The 26,798-nt window shown below is 47.7% G+C and overlaps 1 protein-coding gene across 4 annotated transcripts in view; it reads right to left on the bottom strand.

Annotated features, from left to right (window-relative positions):
* Nucleotides 1-5,691: 5,691 nt before the first annotated feature.
* Nucleotides 5,692-26,798, bottom strand: part of LOC135249767 (ubiquitin domain-containing protein 2-like) — a 123,088-nt gene continuing 101,981 nt past the window's right edge. For 2 of the 4 annotated variants that reach the window (XM_064325303.1, XM_064325304.1), the window contains exons 4-5: nt 12,326-12,562; nt 5,692-7,349 (exon numbers count right to left, since the gene is read on the bottom strand). In XM_064325303.1, the coding sequence (XP_064181373.1) occupies nt 6,928-7,349; nt 12,326-12,500 (597 nt within the window). In that variant the 5' untranslated portion in view covers nt 12,501-12,562 and the 3' untranslated portion in view covers nt 5,692-6,927. Of the gene's footprint in view, nt 7,350-12,325; nt 12,563-22,950; nt 23,130-23,204; nt 23,408-26,798 lie in introns of those variants that run through there. The other 2 variants (XM_064325301.1, XM_064325302.1) reach the window with 2 other exon arrangements.

Genomic DNA, 26,798 nt, shown 5'->3' with positions numbered 1-26,798 from the left:
ACGATGACACACACACACACACACACACACTAACTCACCTAATCAAACACCTCATCTAATCTCAAGTAAACACAGCCAAGTGCTCAACCAAAAGGAAGCTGCACACCTACTGTGTGATCATCTCTAATATTGTAAATTCCCCTGTCTTATGGCGAGGGCACCACCTGAATGAAACAAAAGAAGAAGAACAGGAGTACACCATCATACAAGGTTGTGAACAGATGAAGGAACACAGATAGAGATGTGTTATCTGATAGGCTCTCAATCAATTGTAAAGCGCTTTGGATAAAAGCGCTATATAAATGCAGTGCATTTACCATTTCCTCAAGGTCTTATTTCAAAGAGGTCATCACCACCTCCACACCTCAGTCGCCCATTGGATCTTGGCAAACGGCCCTGTCAGAGAGAATTCCGGGGACGTCGTGACCTCTCAGAGCACTCTGGGAAATTACCGGACTGTGTGTAGTACCTCAGGCTTTGTGATGACCCAGTTTCTCAGCAGAATCCGAGAGCATTTGCCAGAAACACCTCGCATTCCACCGTCACAGACCCAGAGGCAGGGGAATTATTCGCTCACACTTAACAATATTGGTTAACGTTTAAAATTTAAAAAAAAAATGAATCGAGTCATTGCTTTGTTGTACTGTATAATTTATCATTCGTAAATAACTGTTGGATTTTGAGGTTTGTGTTTTGCTCAGAGCAGCAATGACCTTCTTTAGTTTGTCAAAAACTATGAAGAAATACAGACATCGGTGTTTCTTTACATTATCAATCTTCCACAGTGAAAATGTGTGTCCAATGATGAATTATGAACAACTGACATTCGATAATTCTGATGACATTTTGAGTGATTTATATTTATGATTAATATGCCTTATAAGTACAGTACTGGTTGTGTAGCCCAGGGGGTTTAAAAAAGGTCCCTGATTGCTAAAGACGATCGGTTTTTTTATCCCCATCTGAACTTGACAGCAGTTTGACGGATCATTAAGGTCTGACCATGAATGTTCCTGAATGGTGGAACACATGTAGCATCTACGTTCATCAAGCCTAACAGCTGTTTCAGTTCTGTAGCTGATCGAGGGGGATGTGATTTGGGTGGAACGAAAACCAGAAATCTCTCCGCCACTCCAGGATCTCTTGATGCAGCCGAGCCTGTAATTCATTTACATTTTCAAAGATCCGATTGGTCCCCATTCCTGCTGGAGCTGAACATGTAACAAGGTAATTGACTACAACTAAATGATGACTAATAAACTAGACGCACAAGCAAACAGTCATAATGGCTTGGATACGATGTGAAAAAATAGCTGTGCTAAGTGAACTAATTAGATGAACACCAGAGGATTCTGACTGGGGTGAAATAAAGGACGTGTAAAAGCCTTTAAATGAACAGACGTGTGCAGCAGTTAATGAACTGTACACGGATTGAAAGATTTTACTTGGTGAAAGCTGCTAATTTCCCCAAAGTCAAGCCATGAGAGGTGAGTTTGTATAAATGACGGCATTTACGATAAAACAGAGCGCTGAACTTTGCTCCTTTGAATCATCGTGTGACACTCCTGGCAAATGACCTTTCACAGTGAATATTTCTGCTATTCAATGTACATAAACAGAAGATGTGTTAAAAGATAAATTTCACACATTTGAATTTGGGTACCAATTTGCAAACAAATGAATAAATATAATGGACAATATACCATAATACATTGATTAATATACATTTGAAAGTATAGAGATTCTTCCAAACATACTGATACAAGCTAATATTCTAATCCAACCAGGTTCCGGCATTTTTGAGTTTTTAGAACCTGCTGTAATTTAATCGGAGAGATTGGGAGATGTGGGCGTGTCCTCAAGGTGACAAATGTGACCTTCACACAACAGCCCGCCCCACCGATACGGGATTTTGGAGTTTAGAGTCTGCTGACGACAAAACCAGTCAGACAAGGAAAGCTTCATGTGTGTGCCAGATTGTTATTTTACACTGAGAGTAAAACTGAAATATCTTATAAAATCTCTTGACTGCCCCTTTTTTCAGCATCTCGCTGTGCTAACAGGCAAGCGTTTGTTCTTTTAGGGAAGTTTTGTGTTACACTGATGGAAACAAAAGGGAAAAGCAAAAGTACAGAGCTTGAGGCCCGTTGGCTAAGAGACGTTTCTTTATCTGTAATGACACTAATTATAAAACCCACGTGAGCTGACAGGCTGTGCGCTGACACTGAAGAAAAAAAAGGTTGAAAGCACAGTTTTATGGAACACATAGTACAATATAAGCAAACCATCACATTCAAGGTGTACTGTCTTATTCCTGAGCAGCAATACGCTGAGCTTAAGAGCAGCTGAAACAGCAAATGAACAATTAAAATGAAGAGAAAAGTGAAAAGAACCAACATTGAGACTGTGCAATGCATTCAGCATCATCAGCAGCAGTGAACTTTGACCTTTGTTCTGCTCGGCTCGAAATGACCGATGGTGGGAAGCACCAGAAGCTCAGGGTCAGTCAGTGAACAGTCAAGCCAGTCTCTGGATATGAGAGCACCGCGACACCGCGAGCAGTAAGAACGCCGGTCTCTAAAAGAGGGGGATGAACACAGCATCTGAAAGAGGGGGATGAACACAGCACCTGAAAGAGGGGGATGAACACAGCATCTGAAAGAGGGGGATGAACACAGCATCTGAAAGATGGGGATGAACACAGCACCTGAAAGAGGGGGATGAACACAGCATCTGAAAGAGGGGGATGAACACAGCATCTGAAAGAGGGGGATGAACACAGCACCTGAAAGAGGGGGATGAACACAGCATCTGAAAGAGGGGGATGAACACAGCATCTAAAAGAGGGGGATGAACACAGCATCTAAAAGAGGGGGATGAACACAGCATCTAAAAGAGGGGGATGAACACAGTGTCTGAAAGAGGGGGATGAACACAGCATCTGAAAGATGGGGATGAACACAGCACCTGAAAGAGGGGGATGAACACAGCATCTGAAAGAGGGGGATGAACACAGCATCTAAAAGAGGGGGATGAACACAGTGTCTGAAAGAGGGGGATGAACACAGCATCTGAAAGAGGGGGATGAACACAGCATATGAAAGAGGGGGATGAACACAGCATCTGAAAGACGGGGATGAACACAGCATCTGAAAGAGGGGGATGAACACAGTGTCTGAAAGAGGGGGATGAACACAGTGTCTGAAAGAGGGGGATGAACACAGCATCTGAAAGAGGGGGATGAACACAGCCTCTAAAAGAGGGGGATGTAGAGTATTCTCTGAAAGAAGGAACACACAGCACACTGGTGTTTCCTGGCTGTATGCTGACAGGAGAAGTCAGCTGAGGACCAGATGAACACAGCCTCCCTCTCCATCCGCAGGTCACTTAAAGGTCACATTACCCATCACACCGTCATACAGAGGCAAGCACCTTCACTGTGCTAATGTGCTCTGAGTGAACTCACTGATGCACGCACACACACACACACACACACACACACACACACACACACACACACACACCCTCATACAGAGGCAAGCACCTTCACTGTGCTAATGTGCTCTGAGTTAACTCACTGATGCACGCATACACACACACACACACACACACACACACACACACACAGCTTTCATTTTCAGATTTGGTTTCGTATAAATATGAACAACACAGCTTATCTTCTATTTGTAAAAGAATGTCTCTATTTAAGTTAAACGGGTTTCATGTGCTTTCACTATTGATTCAATGTTCAACAATGCAGTCTCTTTTCAGCACAAAAGAAACATGTTCCTGAAGAACACTGAAATGCGTCACTGGAAAACACATCAGACTCATGACAGGACATGAGCAAGGACTGACGGGAAGGGGTTTGTTCCGGAACCATCCACCATTTTAGAATTCCATTTCCTCCTCGTTCTCACTAACCCCGTGGATATTTGTCAGGATTTCGGGAGAATGGGGGTAAGACTTAATCTTTTACTGCTAGTCACAGAAATCACACGCAATCAATCAATGCTAGCCTGAGAAGGCACGCCCCCCCCCCAAAAAAAAGAACAACAGACAAAGAACAAAAGAAGAATATAATGGAGTAAGAGCAGGTGTTGCATCTTTTTGTGGAGAGTCTCCATATTGGAATCCAAAACTGTTTTGCTGACTCAGCAAAGGGGAACGGGGTCAGTAACAGACAGAACGTTCAGGAACAGGAAGGAATTTCTACATGGAGAACGCAGTCAAGCAGTATTAACACACAGAAAGCGCAGTCAAACACCAGTTTGGGTGTTTACCGCGACTTGCTGTGTTGTGCACAGTCACAGTTTGAACGCGACTGAGACGAGAACACAGTGCACCCGTCCCGCGAGTGTTAAAACAGCGGAGTAAACATCAAAATATGACGCGTTCAACTTTTATCCCCCCCCCCCCCCGCTTTCCTTGCCTGTGATGTTAATGCTTCACACCAGCAGCACAGCCAGCGATGATTCATCCAGCTCCATTATCTCCCCACACTTCAGCTACAACTGAGGCTTTCATGAACTTGACTGGATTCAGAAGATTTTAAGGACAATGGCACAGCGAGTTCACCAAGGTTACAAGAACACACAAACATTCACAGCTTTCAGGAGGCAGCAGACCTGTAGGAGAGTTTGATCAAACCTGGATCACATGACTACTTGACATCATTTTTACATTCAGACACCAGTACCATTCCGACAGGCTGCTGGCAATATAACAAGAAGATCTAAGAGGAAAATCCTTCTTTTATGTGATTGCATGTTTTGCTTAGTGAGATCTGATAGCAGTGTTTTAAATTTCACCTGCTTCCCAAGAGTAATGACTCTTCAAACAAGCATGTGACCCAGGACTGAACCATGAGGTCAGAGCGCTGGGATCCCATAAAACCCAGCTGTTTAAACAGATAACACGTAAAAATCAAAGCTGTGTGTTTAATTTGTCTGTCTTTGGGGAATAAGAAGAGAACTATATCTTAAAAACTGCCATCTTCACTGCAAAAGGGAAGAGGTGTATTTTGCAATACACTTCTCAGCTGTGGATCTCCTGAAAAAGCAATTTTTTAAAAAATGTCAGCGGGACTAAGATAAATTTAAATAAAAAGAATTTTCAGTATGAAAAGATGGCTCATTTTTGAACGAGAGGCTCAACGATATTTTTAAGACGTTCATTATTTATGAACCCCGCGGTCAAGCTGTGGTCTATATGAACCGTCACAGACCAGAGCAAAGCTTCCTGCCCTCAAAAAAGCAGATCAACCAATCAGGTGATCAATTCTGACCCCAAAGAGGCTTGCATTCTACAGCTGACCAATGGCGCGTAAGGTCTCTGAAAACACTTCCTGTTGACTTTTCAAATGGAAAATTATCTCTATATTTTAACAGAAGGTTCAGAAGATGTCAGTTATTTTGATAAATTATGGATGTATGATGCAGGGGGTCAGGGGTTCGACCCCCCCCATTCTATTTTAAAGGCACATGTGGGTCAGCTGCTTACTCTTCCACTGCCTCCATTTAAAAACCATCCCAGGACATGAAGCATGTAATAAAACACAGATATAATAAACAGCCTGAGTTTAAAACCCCTCTCACTAAGCTTGTCTCAGAGACAACCCCAGAGGAAGGTGTCGGTTAAAACTCCAGAAATATCACTCACATCACAATGAAAGACTGAAACGAGACAGAGTGGAAATATTGATCAGTTTACTTCTGCACATTTTCAAACGCTGAAATATGCAATATTATATGCGGCATAGACATTCTGTGTTTCGCCCCCCCCGTACAGACCTTTTGCCTTAACACTTTAAAAATCATTAGAAAATATATAAAAGAAAAACACACACTAGTAGGGGCGTGTGAAAGGGTTGCATTCCGTCCATTCAAAGGCTACTTTCACAGTGCTCCATCCATCCATCCATCCATCCCTCCGTCCATCCATCCATCCATCCATCCCTCCGTCCATCCGTACCTCTGACTGCAGGCCAGCATGCGTACTGTGCCAGTCTGGTACACCCCCACATTCATAAATTCACACATTCATTCAGTCGTACACTCCACTAATACACATTCATTCAGTCATACACTCTTACAGTCTCTCACACACACACACACACACACACACTGTGCTGGGCCCTTATACCTGGAGTCCAACAGCAGACTTGCCCAGAACTGCATATCCCAGCATGCCTCGGTGGTGAGGAGTTCACACAGTCTGTACTGTAGACGAGTTATTACTGCAGTCCTGACCACCCCCCCACCCCCACCCCTCCCCGCCCCGCCCCTGCACCCCCCACACCCCCCGGCCCACCCCCCTTCAAAGCAGAAATAAGTTGGGATCAACAGGCCCTGATTGATGCCTGCTCTCCTTGTGCTGTGAACATTTGCCCTTTCAGGAACACTGGCTCCAGAAGAAATGAGATAAAGAAGGATCAGCTCGCGTGAACAGTCTTCCCTTTCAGATGAGTAGCTGATCTGAGTAGTGAAAACTTGTCAAAGATTTTTAAAAAGTCTTTTTTAATAGTCACATGATGCCCACTTATCCCCGCCCTCTTTTACTGTTAACTTTTTAAAGACTTTTTTGGTTGTTCACTTCTCCTCAAAAACACAACAGCAACAAATAAAACAAAAAGATGGGCTTCCTGAAAGCAGGTAAAAAAAACAGGTGTGGGCCCCCTCCAAGCATACCCCTCCCCCCTCGCCCACACCCCCTCCTGATTTCTGGTGTCCTGAGGGAGGCACGTATGCACCCACGGTTTAGAACAAAGAGAAAGGAGGGGTGTGAGTGAGGAGGAGAAGAAAGGTTCAAAAAAATAAAACGAAGCAAAATTCCAAAAAGGGCTGAAAACAGGACTATCAGTAATGAAGTCAAAACCCTGAGCCCCGGGGTCCCGCAGTCTTGCCCCGCCCCGGCCTGTAGGGGGCGCTAGTTCTCCACGGGCGTGGGGTTCTGCGGGGGCGGGGGCGGGGGCTGGCTGACGATCACCTGCACCACGTAGTCCCAGGAGATGTGCAGCTCCTCCAGGCTCATCCGGTCGGTCAGCGGCCGCCCGGAGAAGAACCAGCGCTGGGCGGCGGCGGCCACGCCCTCCTGGGCCTGGAGGCGGAGCTTCATGTGCAGCACGGAGTCGGTGGAGCGCACGGGCAGCCGCAGGTCCCGCCCGCTGGAGAGGCGCAGGCGGAGCAGGCACTCCTGGCCCGAGTCCGGCGGGGGGGGCTCCGGGACGTCCCGCGCGTCCAGCTCGCTCAGCTCACTCTTCTCCTCGATCGTGTTGACGGGCGGGGCCAGGCAGTAGATGGGCACCTGATACCTGCTGCCCAGCTCGTCGTAGCACTCCGTCAGGGCACCTGGGAAAGGGGGCGGGGCCGTCAGAGGTCAGAGTGCGGCCCACATCATCATCATCTTCACACCGCGTCATCGAAAACAATCATCGTCATCATCAAACACCACATAGACCTTTGAAAAGGATCGGTTTAAATTAGAGCTGCGCAATACTGTTTATTCTAACTTTGTTACAAATTTATGAATTGCAAATGTAGTCTTATGTTCCTAAATAACATATGAGCTCACTGCAGCTTACTGAGAGACAGCAGCCTGCTACAGAGGCCCAGGGAGCTGTATTTTACTGTAATCTAATATTCTGTAATGTACTGTGTTCTGGACAGGTCACGCACGGGGTCGAAGGTCACAGGCCTTTATCCTGATGGGAGCGCAGGCCCCTCTGGGTCGCCGCTGGGAGACAGAATGAGCTGGAAGCTTCGGGCCAGACACAGTCTCACATCACAGCGATTAACAGAGAGGGCTCCGATTCCCCAAAAATCTTTCCCATGACTACGCTTTTCAACCAAAATACGCTTCTCACAAAAAATAAAATAAAATAAAGAATTTGCACCACAAAACGGCAGCCAGCTCCCCAGCGTGGGATCAGACATCTCCATGCTCACAGCACTGACCCTTCGCTCAACTGTCTCAGATTTAAAAAGTAACCGCTTAAATCTGAGTGCCTGTCCTAATATTATGGTGGGGCGGGGCCTTGTAGAGACCACAGCTCATATAAGAAGGAGCACCTGGTGTTTTGACAGCCGTATCTAAATTCCTACTCTCTTGGCACTCTTCATCTCTCTGTAAAAATTCTGACTGTTGCTGGAAACCTTTGACCGTCATAAAGGAAAAAAAAAAAACAACACAACTGGCCACTAGATGGCACCACTCCCTAATGTCTACACGCAGAGACCTGAAGACGTTTCTCTCTTCCTGTAAAAAGCATCCCATGAGGACTAACTGCGAAGGCTCCTGCGCGTGAGCCTGAGCCTGCATCATTACCCACAGTTCCCCTTTTCACTTTCACGCTGAGCAGGGGCGTCGCCCAATCAGAGCAGAGAGGATACCGCTATTACTGTACGCGGTACTTTCCCGCCCATCTCTGACATTTCGGAACGTTCAGAGTACGGCATTTCTCTGGGTCCCAGGTGAATAATTCGATTCAACAGATGATTTCCAACCACCTATAAATCCACCGTTCATACCGAGAGGAACAGGGAATCATGGGACGGGCCTGACATCTCTCTTATTGCACACAGTTACGGGCTGGAGCACGGTGCTGGTCTCAGCTGGCCTGAGATGGCAGGTAATGAACAGGTATACAGAGAGCAGGAGGGTCAGGGGACAGCTGTGGACTGTGTGGTCTGTCAGGTACTTTATTTATTACATTATATAGCAATTACAGTTTACTTGAACACAGGCACTCTCATAAACACACACCCGTACACACACATACACGCGTGCGCGCACACACACACACACACTCTCACGCGCAGGATTGGAATGCTATAACCGCTCTGCGTTTATTAGCGACTGTAACACAGCTGTGAGGTGTGTGATGTCTCTAACATCAGCTGGATGTTGGTATGCAGGCAAACAGCTGATAGAGACACAAAGGAAACATTTCAATTTCTCAGTCTTCAAATCATACAATTCCTGTTTATTCCTGTTTACGTATATAGTATTTGTCCAAATGCATGGCTTAATGCTTAATGTTTTATGTTGCTTTTAAAGCAGCAAGAGAATCACATAAACTTACAAAGCACTCTCTCTCTCTCTCTCGCCCTCTCACTCACACACACACACACACACGCACAGACACACAACACTACTATAACTCTCAGTAATTCTTTAGCCAATCACTGCGATGCTGCCCTCTGCTCTCTCTTGCTCTCTACTGTGATGTCACAGGAGAGTGATGGCTCACTGAGGGCTCATGGGAAGGGTAGACTCCAGCCTTTAAGTGGGCTAAAAGGCACAGAGGAGATGCTTTATCTATTGCCCGTGCCCTGCCTGGCCAGGGGCTGACTGCTGGGTCGATCAGAGCCGGACTTGCAGTCTCCTGTATGCCAGGGTTCCACTGAACGCCCTCCTATCGATCAGACCTGCTAGCTGACAGGCAAGTGGCCCACAATGCACCAGTGGAAATAAGGAGAGGTGAGAAAAAAAGAGAAGAAGCATGTCACACCTCTCAGAGCTCCTCACACCTGCTCACCCTGCACAGGCATTACTGTCTGCACACAGAGAGATGAACCACACCTGACAGCTTCCTACAGCATTCAGGCATTACTGTCTGCACACAGAGCGATAAACCACGCCTGACAGCTTCCAACTGCATTCAGGCATTACTGTCTGCACACAGAGCCATGAACCACGCCTGACAGCTTCCTACAGCAGCAAAACCACAGGGCTCTCTAAAGCACCAACATGCCCAGCACATCACCGACTGTGCATCCAATATACTGCATGCACAGAAAAGCCCTTTACCCCTGAGAGAGAGAGAGAGGAGAGAGAAAGAGAGAGAGGGGATATGAGAGAGGAGAGAGAAAAAGAGATGGGGAGAGAGAGAGAGAGAGAAAGTGAGAGAGAGTGGGAGAACCTGAAGGATACTGAGTGACCACCCACATCTATGGAAATAAACGGGGGGAGATGGGCAGCCAACAGGCTTCATGAACCTCACACTGCCCTGATCCTTAGGGTTTAGGGTGACAGCATTTAGACAATATTGGCACGAGAACCACACACACACACACACACACACACACACACGCTTTCACACAGACATCTGGATTCAGGAGACACAGTGTAAATGGAAATGTGGGCTACTGTTGCTAACAAATATATTGTTAGCAACAGTAACCATGGCAGGGGTGCGATAACCAGGTCCAGGTGGTGGATCGGGCCGACAGCGGGGGAAGGGCTGGATCGCAAATTAAACCTGAAAAACGGCTCAGTGCACATCCTGTGGCTCGGTGCACATCCTGTGGCTCGGTGCACATCCTGTGGCTCGGTGCACATCCTGTGGAACTGCAGACCAGGACAGGAAGTCGCAGTGGGCTTCCCGCAGCACTCAGCAGCGTGGCGGCAGACAGAGAGCATTCTGGGAGCTCGCTCGCGAAGCTGTCGCCACGGGGACCCAACCTGCAGCACCGCTCGGCTACACGCTTAGCACGATGTGCGCTTAGCACGATGTGAGGAGCGATTGCGCAATTCGGGCGTGGCTCACCTTGTCTGACCTGGACAAACCCAGAGCAGTGGAACTAGACCAAGAACAACAAAACAACAACAACAAAAGAAAAAAGAAAAAAGATCGACTGAAGTCTGCACAAGAAAATGAGGGCCAGACTGACACCTGCTCCACGTTTGTTCTGTGGGGTTCTGAGGTGGGGGTTCTGCGGGGAGGGGGGGGGGTATGTGTTTATCTGTGGGGTTCTGGGTGGGGGGGGGGGTATATGTGTTTATCTGTGGGGTCTGAGGTGGGGGGTGTGTGAGTTTATCTGTGGGTGTGGTGCTTTGAGGAGTCCTTCCAGACAGACAGGAAGTCACTGCAACGGGACACGCCCACAATTACAATTTAGTGCAGTAAAGGAAGACAGGGGAGGAAAGCTGTTAAAATGTGACCTCATCTGCAGCACTGTCTCCTTTAAAAACAGAGCTTGTTCAGGAATAACAAATGCCTTCGCCAGGGCTGAGAGGCATTAATATTCATAACTTATATCTCCTGCTTCAGCACTTCAATCCGCTTCAAACCCTTCAGCGTGAAGCAATAAAACACTCAGGATTCAGAATAAAATTTACAGCACACGAAGCCGTCACGTGCTCCAGAGTAAAGTTTCTGAACTACCGAAGGCCCCGGCGATATAAACAACGACGCCGTAACACAGCCAAAAATCCCAAAACTCAGTCAGCTCCGCTCCAGTGACATACAACCTCGGAAAATACACGTTTTCCTCTTGCAACGCAAATATTAGAGAAACCGCTCGGGGAATGGGATAGAATATCTTTCAGCATCGCCAACCTGCATGACTACATTAGGGCCTGACTGAGGGATTCTGGGAACTTAGGGGCAATACTAACTTATGCTTTCCAGGCACACAGTCTGGATTTATGCATTAGCATATCAGGTAAGCCTTAGGCAGGGGAATCAGAATCTCCCAGCACACCTAACTCCACCCCAGAAGAGCCCCTTAGCCCCTTAGCCCCTTCACCTGAAGGTACCTGCTCCCATGCTAAGGGGGCAAAGACTGCTTTCCCCAATCTCAGTGGAGCAGATATAGACAGATGCAGACAGGTGGAGCAGGTATAGATAGGTGTAGCAGGCGCAGAAAGGTGTAGCAGGTATAGACAGGTACAGACAGGTGTAGCAGGTATAGACAGGTACAGACAGGTGTAGCAGGTATAGACAGGTACAGACAGGTGTAGCAGGTACAGACAGATGTAGCAGGTGCAGACAGGTATAGGCAGGCGCAGACAGGTACAGACAGGTGTAGGCAGGTGCAGACAGGTGTAGGCAGGCGCAGACAGGTACAGACAGGTGTAGCAGGTATAGACAGGTACAGACAGGTGTAGCAGGTATAGACAGGTACAGACAGGTGTACGCAGGCGCAGACAGGTACAGACAGGTACAGACAGGTACAGACAGGTGTAGCAGGTATAGACAGGTACAGACAGGTGTAGCAGGTATAGACAGGTACAGACAGGTGTAGCAGGTACAGACAGGTACAGACAGGTGTAGGCAGGCGCAGACAGGTACAGACAGGTGTAGGCAGGCGCAGACAGGTACAGACAGGTGTAGCAGGTATAGACAGGTACAGGCAGGTGGAGCAGGCGCAGACAGGTACAGACAGGTGTAGCAGGTATAGACAGGTACAGACAGGTGTAGCAGGTATAGACAGGTATAGACAGGTACAGGCAGGTGTAGCAGGTATAGACAGGTACAGACAGGTGTAGGCAGGTGCAGACAGGTGTAGCGGACCCCGGCGGACTCCGGCGGCGGCAGTACCGTGCGGCAGCGTGATGCTCGCCCCGTCGATGATGGCCTGCGCCAGCTCGTGGTCGCCGCTCTCGAAGGCGTGGGCGGCGGCCTTGAGCGCGTCCCAGATCTCCTTGCGGCCCTCGAAGGCCGGCGCCGTGTCCCAGAATTCATCGCGCTTGCTCCGCAGCTGCCCGTCCGTCATGGGGTAGTCGCTCTTCCATTTGGGCTTGTCCCGCTTCAGGGGCTGGTTCCGCCCCAGAGCCACTGCAAGGGGGGGAGCAGGGGGGGCACAGCCATTAAAACACACTCATAACCCACATAACTGGGCTCTGTTACCATCAGCACAGTTAATCAGGGAATCTTACAGGGAGTAGCTGAGTTACAGGACATGGCAAATACTTCCCGTTTCCTGTGAGAAAAGCAAGGCTTTCTGTAGTGCAGGGTGAGAGGGAAGGTACTGGCGTGTGCGTGTGTGTGTGTGTGTGTGTGTGTGTGTGTGCGTGCGTGTGAGCCAGCATGAGTCTCCTTTTCCCTTCCCTCACCCAACACTGATACCCTACAGATCATCGCTACAGAAACCCACACACACACACACTTTCAATACAGGAATACACACAATTGATACAGACACACAAACACACATTCTCTCAGACTCACACACACACACGCACACGCGCACGCGCACGCGCACACGCACACACACGCACACGCACACACACACACATATTCTCTCAGACACACACACACACACACACACAGCGTAACCAGAACACCGTCACTGTGACCGGTGCACAGGGATGTGCAGTAATGTGTCTGAGTGGGTGGATGGAGATGGATTTCGATACAGGATATCAGTTTCATTACAAATGCAATTATAATGAGCTGGAGAAACAAACCCAGCTCCCCGATACCAGCCCGCATGAGGTAGCTAACAGCTAACCCGCCATCGTGGCCCTGCCTGCACGGACAGCAGCACCTCCCAGTGTAATCACACTACATTACCGCCATGTAGCTCCTCCCAGTGTAATCACACTACATTACCGCCATTTAGCACCTCCCAGTGTAATCACACTACATTACCGCCATTTAGCTCCTCCTAGCCTAATCACGCTACATGACATTTCTTTCTCAAGGCTACAGCCCAGTTCCTTGCCCATTATACCCCACTGTCCGTCTCTGAGAGGAGGTGTAACAGCGCTACACGCAGCCGCCATCAGAGACGAGACTGGAGCAACAGCCTCTCGCTGTGTCCCCCAGCCTTCGCCACACACCCCTGCTTCTCCAGACAAACCCCAGCGCTCCGGGGGCACTCCCACCGGAAGCACATTCCGGATTGGGAATTCAGCACTACCACAGGGGCAGGCCACATCTCCTGAGAGAGAGAGCCACACACACACACACACACACACATATACTATACACACACAAACAGACACACACACACACACACACACACACACACAGATATAGACACACGCGCACACACACACACACATACACACACAGGCACACACTTTCCTGTCATATGCACCAGGGGTTAGAGTGAGAACAGTGCTACTCCTAATAGGACCCCTTGGGTGGCTTCATCAGGAAATTAAACCCACAGAGTACCTCAAGTTTTTTTACCGAATGCAAATTAAACGTGTATTTCCACACGTTGCGTGTGTCAGCTGTTACCTCTCTCCGAGGTTTGGGTTTCCTGTCTGGGACACATCTGCATGCACTGATGCGCAGAGCACGTTCGCGAGGAAAATCTGCATCTTTTCCAGGCGAGTTCCAAACCTGCAGAGCCGCCAGCCTGGCCCAGGCCCTCCCGGGTCCCGTACACCACCACAGAGCCCGGATCACGCTCCAGCAGAGCCCTCGAACCTGAACCTCACACCGTCTCTTTAATTCAATCAGCATCTGGCGGCCAGACGGGCGTGACTGAGGGACAGGAGCGCTGGGTCACACCGTCCCCACAAGTCAGATTGTGTGAAACCGCCGTCAGGCTGAGCTGATTCTTCCCACGCTGTCAGTGAGCTTCATTGTCTGTCACATTCAGCACTGCCACAACACACACACACACACACTCACACACACATACCTGGACACACACACCCACACACATACCTGAACACACACACAGACACACACTCACACGCACATACCTGAACACACACATGGACACACGCACCCACACACATACCTGAACACCCACACACACACACACACGCACACACATACCAGAACACACACACACACACGGACACACCCACACACATACCTGAACACCCACACACACACACACGGACACACACACCCACATACATACCTGAGCACACACACACACACACAGACGCACACACCCACACACATAGTTACACAACTTGCTAGTTTAGCTGATTCATGTCTGTTAGCCTACAGCTACGCCATACACCAGGTCCCCACAAACCCTTTAAAATTCAGGTCTCCATGCAGCACACAGCTCAAGGCTGTTCAGTTGATATGTGCCTCAATGTTCTTATGTGACATGCATAATTTATTAAACATGTATAACTGAATCTCTGGTGATGCCCCATCAAACTCCTTCCCCAGGTTACATTAAATGACTACAGACTGTAGGAAATGTAGTGAATCTCTGGTGGTGTTCCACCAAATTCCTTCCCCAGGTCACTTGTCAAAGACAGCAGTTTGGGGAAAATGTTGAGATGTGATTCTGAGACCATTCTGGCCGCCCACCGGGGATGAGTCTTTCCATCTCCAAATCCACAAAAAAAAAAACCCAAACACACATGGTACTACAGACAGTGGCTCCTGAACCATCCCAGCAGGAGAACAGGAAAAGGCCGGAGGACTCTATATCAACAGGGTCAGATGGCACAGGAAGTGATGTAAGACAGAAACCTGTGCGATAAACAAATTGGGCCCACGCAACCACGAGGACACTGACGAACAACTGATTCAGTGAGAGCTCACGTGGACAGGAAATGACTGGAGGTGCGTGTCAGTAAAAGTGCTGAACTAGTTAGCAGCGTGTCCTGTTTTCACTCAGTCATGTGACTGAATCATCATCAGCTCTGCGATTGGCCCTAATCAGAATAGAGACACACTGTTCATAAAGACGGGAGTCCTGTCTTGTCGTTACTGTTAAGACGAATAAAGTTCAGCTGCATCCACACACGGCCAATCGAAACGAATGCTAGCTGCAGTACAACAACGTTCGGAACTGTAATGTCTTTGGACTGATAGCCAGTTTTACGATGGAGACCATCCCAAAAAGTGTAAGACTTCCGGAGAGAACACATTTCAGTGCGTATGTGTCCAGGTTTGAGGACAATGAGCTGGGCAGGCCAATCTATCTTTCCTCCAACAGCACCAACACAGGCACGCACACACACACAGACACACACACACACATGCACACACACACACACACACACACACTCTATACACGCACACACACACCAGCTAACACACAATTCTGAGTGGCAGGCAGGAAGTCCATGCGCTTATGAACGCCGGAGGCAGCTGTGATTCAGCCCATGTTAAACTGTAATAGGCTACATTAAATGTGTCAGAAGATGGATGGGCTCTACACACTTATACAAGAGTAATAAAGTGGAAAATCAAAGGTCCATTCATCTGCAGCCATCTCCCAGCATTCACACTCTGGATCTGCATCGCCATTCATCTGAGCTAAGCCTCACAGAAACACAGCTTATCAATCAGCCACAAGGGCTTAGCCTTCTCATTCCCCCCCACACTACCACTAGTACATCACCAGCGTCTAACACTTTAAGATCGGCTGCAATAGGCCGAAAAGGTCGTCAGGGGTTTGTGGGAAATGTAGTCTCTTGGACCGCACACTTCTGGCCCACAGCACCTATGCTGGAGTGACAGCCAGTAAGTAGTTTAGAACTCGGGGGCAGGCTGAAATGGTGCCACGTCTTTGGAAGGTTAAAATGTGTGGATTTCTGTTTCACAAGAACCCAAATGACCACCATCTGGATGCACAATTTAAAGAGCCAGTCTCTCCCCGAAAAGCAAGTGACTGTAACTGTACTGTGTGTGCGTGTATAGAGTGTGTGTGTGTGTGTGTGTGTGTGTGAGTGTGTATGTGTGTGCGTGTATAGAGTGTGTGTGTGTGTGTGTGTGTGTGTGTGTGTGAGTGTGTATGTGTACTGAATGACCTCTGCTGTGCCCAGAAACCTGGATAATTACTGCAGTGTAAATGGCAGTGGGGACTGATACTACGTCATTTCTCTGTCCTCAAACCCTGCAGTGTCACACTCATTTCACACAGTTTCACACTCATTTCACTGTTTCAGAGAGTCACAGCCCTGTGTTGTGATGAGAGACAAACAGCTGGAGTTTAGAGAGCACAAACTGCACTGCACACACACACATGCGCGCACACACACACACACACACACACACACACACACATGCACACACACACACACACACACAGGGATATACGATCAGGCCTAAGACCTAGGCTGTTTTCAAACCATCCTGGTTTCAGTAAAAGGCCACACCACTGCATTATTTATCTTAGGGCTGAAAAGAAAAATCAATAAGAACTGTCCTTCGAACACGTTTTATTTAGTGGGCCCAGCAAACAGCCTTGACTTCACGCTAACGTTCTGTGTGCTGAACATACAACAGCATTGCCCAGTTCGGCTAACCTGAGACTGTCCACTTTAACATCTATCCACAGTAAACCTGCCTGGCAGCTCACCTAAGACAGCTGCAGACGTCCGGTAGGCCCCTGTAGGATGCTTTCAACGTTTCAAATAAAACTGTAAATATGTTCATAATGCTGAGGCGCTAGATTTTCCCTCCTATGAATATTTAAAGCTGAAGGAGAAGGAGCTGCTTAACTGGCCACACACGCACGCACGCACACACGCACGCACGCACGCACGCACGCACGCGCACGCACGCACGCACGCACGCACGCACGCGCACACACACACACACACACACACACACTGAGTTCTCTTCATTGTGAAGAACAAGGTGTAATCTCACTGACAGTACCTTTCAGGTGTAACAAAGCAGACGTCTTACCTGAGAGACAGGTGCTTTAATCGGACACCGAATCCTGCTTATCACTTATTTTCATTGGTGATTCACATATGGGGTGACAGAGTGTCACATGGTGCCTCTTTTTCAAAATTCAAATCCTACAAGGGCTTCAAACACTTACAGTCACATAACCAGGCTACACACTAATCACTGTTCAATGAGCACTGTGACATGCTGTACTGCAGGTAAAGCCAGGCTTACATGAGACCCTGACACAGCCCCCCACAGCTGCGCAGCCAGAGGCATGAGACCCTGACACAGCCCCCCACAGCTGCGCAGCCAGAGGCATGAGACCCTGACACAGCCCCCTACAGCTGCGCAGCCAGAGGCATGAGACCCTGACACAGTGCCCTACAGCTGCGCAGCCAGAGGCATGAGACCCTGACACAGTGCCCTACAGCTACGCAGCCAGAGGCATGAGACCCTGACACAGCCCCCCACAGCTGCGCAGCCAGAGGCATGAGACCCTGACACAGCCCCCCACAGCTGCGCAGCCAGAGGCATGAGACCCTGACACAGCCCCCACAGCTGCGCAGCCAGAGGCATGAGACCCTGACACAGCCCCACAGCTGCGCAGCCAAAGGCATGAGACCCTGACACAGCCCCCCACAGCTGCGCAGCCAGAGGCATGAGACCCTGACACAGCCCCCCACAGCTGCGCAGCCAGAGGCATGAGACCCTGACACAGCCCCCCACAGCTGCGCAGCCAGAGGCATGAGACCCTGACACAGCCCCCCACAGCTGCGCAGCCAGAGGCATGAGACCCTGACTGCGCACAGATGCCTGGACTCAGACGCTCCACACACAGCTGATGATCATGTGCTCTGTGATGCTGGGCACTGCCAGCAGACCCCACACTGCTGTACCACTGACAGGAGATTACCTGCCTGCACTGAGTCTCTCTCATCTACCCATACAGGTGTACACAGGTCACATGACACACATGCAGGCACACACACACACACACACACACACACACACAAACAGAGTGTATTACTGAAAGTCTGTCTGTGGTTTAAAGGGTTGCGTTGAGCCCATTCCCCCCCCCACACTTCCTCACAGCGGCAAAGCCAACAGGAAACCGGACCCCTGCTGCTGCAGCTCAGGGGTGCACCACAGACCTGCTGCAGCTCAGGGGCGCACCACAGACCTGCTGCAGCTCAGGGGCGCACCACAGACCTGCTGCAGCTCAGGGGCGCACCACAGACCTGCTGCAGCTCAGGGGCGCGCCACAGACCTGCTCAGCTCAGGCGCACCACAGACCTGCTGCAGCTCAGAGCGCACCACAGACCTGCTGCAGCTCAGGTGCACACAGACCTGCTGCAGCTCAGGCCGCACACAGACTCACAGACACCTGAAACCCTACACACCAGGCACGCACACACATACACACTGCTACAACACACACACACACACACAACACACGCACAACATGCACACACTGCACACACACACACACACACACAGACACTCACCAGGTACCAGAACAAGTACAACACACACACAGGCACGCACACACACACACACTGTCCAACACACACACACACACACAGGCACGCACACACACACACACACTGTCACAACACACACACACACTGTCACAACACACACACATACACACACTGTCACAACACACACACACACACACAGGTCCCTGAACATGCAAATTAGCCCACAGCATCTCACACTGAGCAAAGGCAGGTATCATGCACTCAGGTGACCAGAGGAACGCAGGTATTCGGGAGAGTCCTGTCAATCACAGCTGAGACAGTCACCCCACAGGGAGATTAACACCCCTGCTGTGCTCAGTGCTAAAATATCACCAATCACTGACCCGCCATGACAGGGGAGTCCTGAGAGACTCTTAAAGGGCCTGATCACCCAAAAATAAAATAAAGCTATACTTCCACCAACCTGGCGTGCCATCTAACCATCCAGATAGTTTTGCTGAGATTCTGCAAGTTTTCTGGATATACATTGCAGCTCCCCCTGATACAGCAAAGCTTTGTTGCACTCAACGCTTCCAAAAAATTTTATTTGAAAAACTCAAAAGCAATGTCTCTTCACAGTACATATATAGTGCCACGCTTACTCACGAACATCCACAGGTCTTGTTGTGCATTGGTTTAATTGAAAACTACTTTCTACCGAAGTACGCCAACTCTGTCTATCCGCACGAAGTCCCAACCAAATCACGGCAGTTTTAAGGATGTTGACACTGCACCCCCGGAATACTGGCCTGCTTCAGTTGGGACCTTTAAAACCAGATTTCCTCAAACAGACTGAATCCAGGGATAAAGCGGAGGAGATGAAAATGGGAAAAAGTCCTCAGCGTGAAATAAATCACAGCGAGAGCTGCAAATATTTCAACTTCCTTTCCCTCATCCAGCGCCTCCTGGGAAGGGCAAGGATACGCACATTTAAACATCATTCTGCACTCCCAGCATGCCTTGCAACGGTATTACATTTGGGCTTCTAACCACGCAGAATGAAAACCTCTCTGCTTATCTCCACACAGTTTGAGCCGAAGCAAACCTCGCAGGCAGAGAGCCTGGCTGCTGGGAAAGTACCGCAGGAGCGACACCACGTCGTCTCAGTTTGTTCGCTCCCAAAACGTCCCGCTCCTGAACGTCCACAGCGAAGGAGAACAAACACAAAGAGGAGGAAAGTCGTGGCCTTGCAAAGTGACAAAGTACAAAAGGAGGGAGCTGGAAAGATTCAGAGTGAAGAAGCGTAGGATCCCTCTGGCTTTTCAGCCTGCTGAGTGGTGATGCTCTGCCAGGGCCCGTGTCTTACAGCAGTGATCAGGCTGTAATCAGCATTGGGGGTACCTCTCTGGATAAGTGGGGGGTGGGAGAGGTGTCTATGTGGTCAAGGGGGGGGGCACAGGTTCTGTTCTGTATCCCTGGGGAAACTTTAGCCATTTCCTACATTTATGAATTTCAAAAGAAACACCATGACTTCTGCTGGCCAAGTTATTTCAAGAATTTCCAGTGTATTTTATTTTTGGAGGGGCGGGGGGGGGGGGGGAAGTCATTCCATGCAAAATACACAGTCTTCTACTCAATCAGACCCAGACTATGCTGCTGTAAATAATTAACTCACACAATTTATTATTTTACCACATTTTACCTTTGATTTGGGACTCAGAAGACATCAAATTAGCACTGAGAGCTGAGTGATACGAGATGAGCCCTCCTCAAAGAAGAAATGTGTGATTGATGATGTAAAGCTGTAGGTTAGAACCTCAAAACGAGTCCCTAAAATTCCACTCCACCCAGCTGCTCTGTGCAGAGGCCGGACCAGTGCAGGACGTCTCTCAGCGTGGAGCGGAACTGGGCGAGGGCTAAGGTGTGGTGAGGAAGAGGAGGAGGAGGAGGATCTTCAGCAGACGCTGAGCTGAGCCACACCCCGCTGTGTGACTGTAGCGAGGGCAATTACCTGCGCTTCCGTGCAGACCTGCGCCGATCGGTAAAGAGCCCTGAGAGCCTTCAGACAAGGACTGAGACGAGGCAGAAGATCCCTGCTACACACACAGCTCAATCTGCTGCTCGCTGGACAAAATATTCACACAAGCCGCAACCAAAGTTTATAAAAGATGAGCTTAAAATATATGAATGTTATGGTGCATTTCCCTTATTGGCAGACTGATGCTGTGTCTTATGCACCCTAACTCTAAAGCGTTGCCACAGACCAAGACAGCACTAACACACTTTGGAAGTACAGAGGTCTGCTGTCTGTTGCCGTCCCAACTGTACTCCCAAAAATGGACCTGTCCAAAAACATTATGCAAACTATGCAGCGCGTGGTCAGCCCAAATCGTGTTTGCTGTAGCTGGTACCAGACGAGACTTCCTGTTCTGCAACTGACTTCCTGTGCATCTGTAAGAACACAAAGCATGGCAAGGAACAGTTCAGCCATCAGAGAAGGGCTGAAAGAGTGGATTTGTTTCATTTCCTCTTAGTGAATACTGGGGATGTGTTTGAGGAAAGATTCCCTCTCTGTGAATTGTGGGGATGTGTGTCAGTAAAGACTCCCTCTCTGTAAATTGTGGGGACGTGTGTCAGTAAAGACTCCCTCTCTGTGAATTGTGGGGACGTGTGTAAGCAAAGACTCCCTCTCTGTGAATTGTGGGGACGTGTGTCAGTAAAGACTCCCTCTCTGTGAATTGTGGGGACGTGTGTGAGAGGAAAGGTCACAGAAGAGGATCTTAGGCACTGAACAGGACCTCTAACGGCCATGACTGTGAAACATGACCTAAGCAGTGAACACAGAGATGCCTTTTGGTGTTTACACTTGGTAGCTCCAAAACTGAGACTGAGATACTGACACTGACACTGACATTCACACACACATACACATTCACACACACACACACACACACACACACACACGCACTGTACAATACCATGCTCAAACAGACCAACCAAGTAATGCAGGTTTTCAGTATCCCTTTTCACAATAAACAGGTAAAAGGCTCTTGTGTTTTGTGTTGTTGAAGTCGTTACATCAAAATCCACCAATCTACCGCTTTCCATTAAAAACATCCATTATTTTTAATGTCACCACAGGGGGAGTTTGGCGGCAGCAGCTCAACCTCTCTGTTCAGTAGAAGCACAATAAACAGCCCATATTGCAGCTGCGTATAACCCAGGACACAATGGAGAACTTCACACACGCACATATCGACTGCAGCAGGAACGACACGTGACCAAAACACCAAGAGAACAATAAAACCTCCACAAAGCACTTTTACACCTAAGAGGCAGGCAGTGTCGTATAACGGTTAGGGAACTGTTCCTTGAACACAAAGTTTGCAGGTTCCATTCCCAGATGGGGCATTGCAGCTGTACACTTCAACAAGGCACTTATCCTGCACTGCCACAATAAAAATATAAAACAATAACTGGATTTTATGTTAAATGCAGCAGCGTATATCACCTAATATAGCCTCTGTTAAATATCTCCAATGTGACGCCCGTATGTTTTAATTTGACCCACCATAAAACTGAGACCCGTTTTGACATCTGCAGCTGGGAGATGAACGTGTTCTGCCAAGACCATCGTCTGCAGCTCGTAGCAAACATACTGCAAAAATAGCTGGTGTTGCAGGGTTGTGTTTCCAGCTCCGCTCTTGTTTACCCTGAAGTTTGGGGAGCTGTAACTGCGCTGCAGCAGCGACACCACTTCCTGATTTCAGCGAAGGCAAACATCGCTCCTCACTGCATCTATCATCAATAATTCGCGCTGGCGAACGTTTCATGTGTCAGCTGTTTATTTAATATCGCTTATGTATAACAAAGCACACCCCCCCCCCCGGCTTTAATCGCACAGCACTACGAGAAACTAACGCTGCCGAAGCGTTTTGTTTTTGTCACTGCATGATCTATACTGAAAGCGATCGATTTCCTTATCAATAAAACTATGCCACCGTACACGCTCCACTTCTGCTCGACGTCACCGTGCACCGCGAATCCAACACAGTAACCCACATTCAGCATGCAGGCTAACTGTTTCATCGTACAGGAGGAAACGGGAAAACGACTTGTTCGATAAAGACAAAAGAAACGGGAGCCCACCGTGCATCTTCCCGCATGACCATCGCAGGAACCCAGCGAGGAAGAGAAACTCTGTCCGTTACAGGAGCACCAGGCCCGGTCGTAACAGGCTACCGTAATCTGAAATCAATGTTGCAAGCGATCAAGCAATAACGGAAAAACCACGACCGAAGAAGACTAGAGGCGGCAAGGCGGATACAAAAAGAAACTGTCTTGACCACAAACCTATCCTAACAACTAAATGTGATCCCGCGTGTGCGTGTGCCGTTTCCTACCTCCGGTTCCGTCTGAATTTTCGTTTAAACTGCCCGAAGAATCATGATGACTGCCCACACAACCACCCATGTGTTTACCGACTGCCCCGCGGACCCTCTTGTCTTCTTTCCCCCTTCCTCAACTCTCTTCCTCTCAGAATAGAAACTGACACAGCGCTAGCATCAGCTGGGAAGAGGCGGGGTGTGTACACACACACACACACACTCACTGCACACTGCACACATCATCACAAGGTGACCGTTTCTCATGTAGAAACCGGGGAGACTACTGGCAGGCTAGTCGTCAACCGTCTTCCTGGGAACGTTCGTGATATAATTCCCTCACTTAACATTTCAGCTTCCTTCTCCGAACAGTACCTCTAATCTGCCTTAAATTGTCCAAGGACAGTATTTAAATCTTGCAGAAAAAGAACGGCTAGTCTACATTTCTGCCTTTACAATAAAAAGCGTCTAACGTCATAATGCCAAATAATGAATCAGTTTCGTTATATGTGTCTACTTACACGTGTTGCTACGGCCCGGATTAGGCTGTACTGTACATAATGGCTACGGAGTGACACTACCACCACAGCAGTCAGGCAGCACACCAGATCATATCAAACTTCTCATCCCATTCCCAGCAAATTAGACGCAGGAAACAGACTAAACGGATTTGTGAAAACCATACAAGTCATAAAGAAATAGCCGATTCTGTACCCGCGTGGATTTACAGTTATATTATAAGCCACTTTACAGTTAGAAATAAAATCATAATGTTTGCTCGCAAGTGAGTATCAGCGTTGTTTTTTTATTTTTATTATTATTATTATTTTTTTAACCTATTTATAATTAAATGCAAAAGTATTCTGACAGTGACACAGTTTTTGTTGTTTTGGCTCTGTATTCCTGCACATTGAATTTGAAATAAAACAATCAGTACAAGATTAAAGTGCAGACTGTCAGTTTTAATTTGAAGGTATTTACATCCACATCCGGTGATCCAAGTAGGAATTGCACCCCTGTTTATAAATAGCCCCCCATTTTAGGGAAGCAAGATTAATTGGACAATTGGCTGCTCTGTAGTTTCTTGGCCAGCTGTGAGTCTTTGCATAATTAGTTTATGCACAAGAAAGCAAAAAAGAAAAAAAAAATGAAAAAAAAAAGTTCTAGAGTTGATTCTGGGCATTTGCATTTGGAGTCTGTTGCTGTTATCTGTCAGCGTGAGGACCAAAGAAGTGTCAATGCCAGTAAAGCAGGCCATCATGAGCCTGAAAAATCATTATAAATCAATCAGAGGGATAGATCGTCAGGAAGCAAGAATGCACTGGTGAGCTCAGCAGCAGCAAACAACCTGGTAAACCACAGAAGACCTCCGTAGTGGATGACTGAATAATGCTTTCAGTCGTGAAGAAAAACACCTTTTTCAACTGTCGAAAAGATCACTCTCCAGGATGTAGGTTTTCAAGTGCCAAAGACTAGCATCAAGAGAAAGCTACACCAGCATAACCTCAGAGGGTTCACTGTAAGATGCAAACCACTGGGTCGCCTCAAGAACAGAACAACCACGTTAGAATTTGATTTTTAAAAAGTAAAAAAAACTGAGCTCTGGACTGAGCTCTCAGATGCCCGTTTTTTGGGTTCTATTTGAGTGCCGAGGGGCTGACCAGAGGCCATCATCCCTGGACCTGTGCTTATCTAGTCAAAGAGCCCCTCCTGCAGATTTCCTTTCACAAAGTAAGTTAGTACCTCGGTTAGCCTGACCTTCACTAAAGCACATCACCAGAACGCTTCCCAGACAGCCAACGTATTTGTGTCAAATATAGTCTGTCTGATGGAAAGATTAAAGAGGTCCAACTTTCAGGAGCATGTTCTGTCCGGAGAATAATGAGTGCTTCAGCCCTGGGGGGTGCTTCGACCCTGGGGGGTACTTCAGTCCTGGGGGGGCCGGGGGGTTACAGGGGACAGGAGCTGCTGATTAATGGAAAAATAATGAGTGCAGCCGCAGTTCTGTCTGTCAGCTGGAAACTCAGTGCGCAGTAATTACACACATCATTTATTCGCAGTTACGATTAAATGAAAACTAAGGTAGCCCTAATAGCTTAAATACCCGTTAACTGGAGCATTGAAGTATTGGCTAATAACTTGTGTCTCTGGCGGTTTGTGACTAAGCCATACGATATTCCCTGAAATATTCGCTACAGAATATTAAAGCCCAGCTGAGTCTTATAGCACAACGCACGGCCCTAAATTTTTCTAATGCATCGCAGTTTCGATGTTGCCATTAATTTCAATGAAATCTACAGAGAAGAGAAGCAAAGCATTCCATTGTGTCAGTGCTCGTGGAGTCCAGATTGTTTATTATCAAACAGAACTAGATATTACAGGGAATGCATGAGTAATGTGCAACAGATGGAGCCCAGAACAAACAGCCAGGCAGTGGCCAGCCATGTGCTCTCTGCACTGAGCCACAGTCAACCCCGGCTGGCCCGGTTCTGTCCCTCTGCTCTCTCTGCTACTCCTTTAGCCAGCCCCACGGACATGGAATATACTGAAAAATACATAGAAAATATATCAAAAAGAAATATATATACTAAAAATATATGGAAAATATATTTCGAAAAAAAATACTGAAAAAATATATCGAAATCTAATACTTTCTCTCGACATTGCACCACTTTGAAATTTATCTGCAAATCTACAAATTATTGTTACATTCGGATATTACAATAAACTGCACTGCTGTGAAGGATATTAAACTGTATGTCACAGCAGTGTATATACGAACAAAGCCTTTATGGAGACACTGTCATAGAGACTCTTTAGAGAGAAAAAAAACAATAGAAATCGTTTTTTTTTTTTTTTAAGTCAACATCCTGTATTTACAGTGCATGTTATTCCAAGGACAGTTCAGCCCATCGGTCGTTCTGATTGTCATTATTAAAGCGGTAATTCTGTCTCTTTCAGACGCTCAGTAAAGGGAAAGCTGGATCTCTGGCAGTCAGACTTGGTTTATCTATTAAGTCAGCATGGATTAAACTCATGGAGCAACAAGATCTTTAATCAAAAAAAATGTCAGCTGTGCATTGGGGCTAAGTATTTCAAATCAGGAGTGTGTGTTTCGAAGGGCTTTATAATCTTTTGGCTTAATTAAACCCAGAGAGAGATTTTCTGTTATTTAGAATATGCTGTAACACAGTACTGCACGAGACTCCAGTCTCAAACTCTATATTCCCACTGGCTCAGCTGAAAAACTTTTAGCATGACTTAATACTCAATGTGTTCCAGCATGTTCATTTGGAGTTTACATTAAAAGTTTTTTGAGGTTTGAAACCAACTTAACTGTGCCACATTGGATTTGTTGTTGAAACTTTGGTGAAAGAAAAAGAAAGTTTCAATGTTTCATCTGGATTTACATTACATTACATTACATTATAGGCATTTAGCAGACGCTCTTATCCAGAGCGACTTACACAACTTTTAGTTAGCACTTTACATTGTATCCATTTATACAGCTGGATATATACTGAAGCAATGCAGGTTAAGTACCTTGCTCAAGGGTACAACGGCAGTGTCCTTACCCGGGATTCGAACCTGCGACCTTTCGGTTACAAGCGC

Source organism: Anguilla rostrata, chromosome 3, assembly GCF_018555375.3.
Source record: "Anguilla rostrata isolate EN2019 chromosome 3, ASM1855537v3, whole genome shotgun sequence".
In the NCBI taxonomy this organism is placed as follows: domain Eukaryota; kingdom Metazoa; phylum Chordata; class Actinopteri; order Anguilliformes; family Anguillidae; genus Anguilla; species Anguilla rostrata.
The sequence above is the reverse complement of the archived record's forward strand: the minus strand, read 5'-3'. Positions and strand labels throughout refer to the sequence as shown.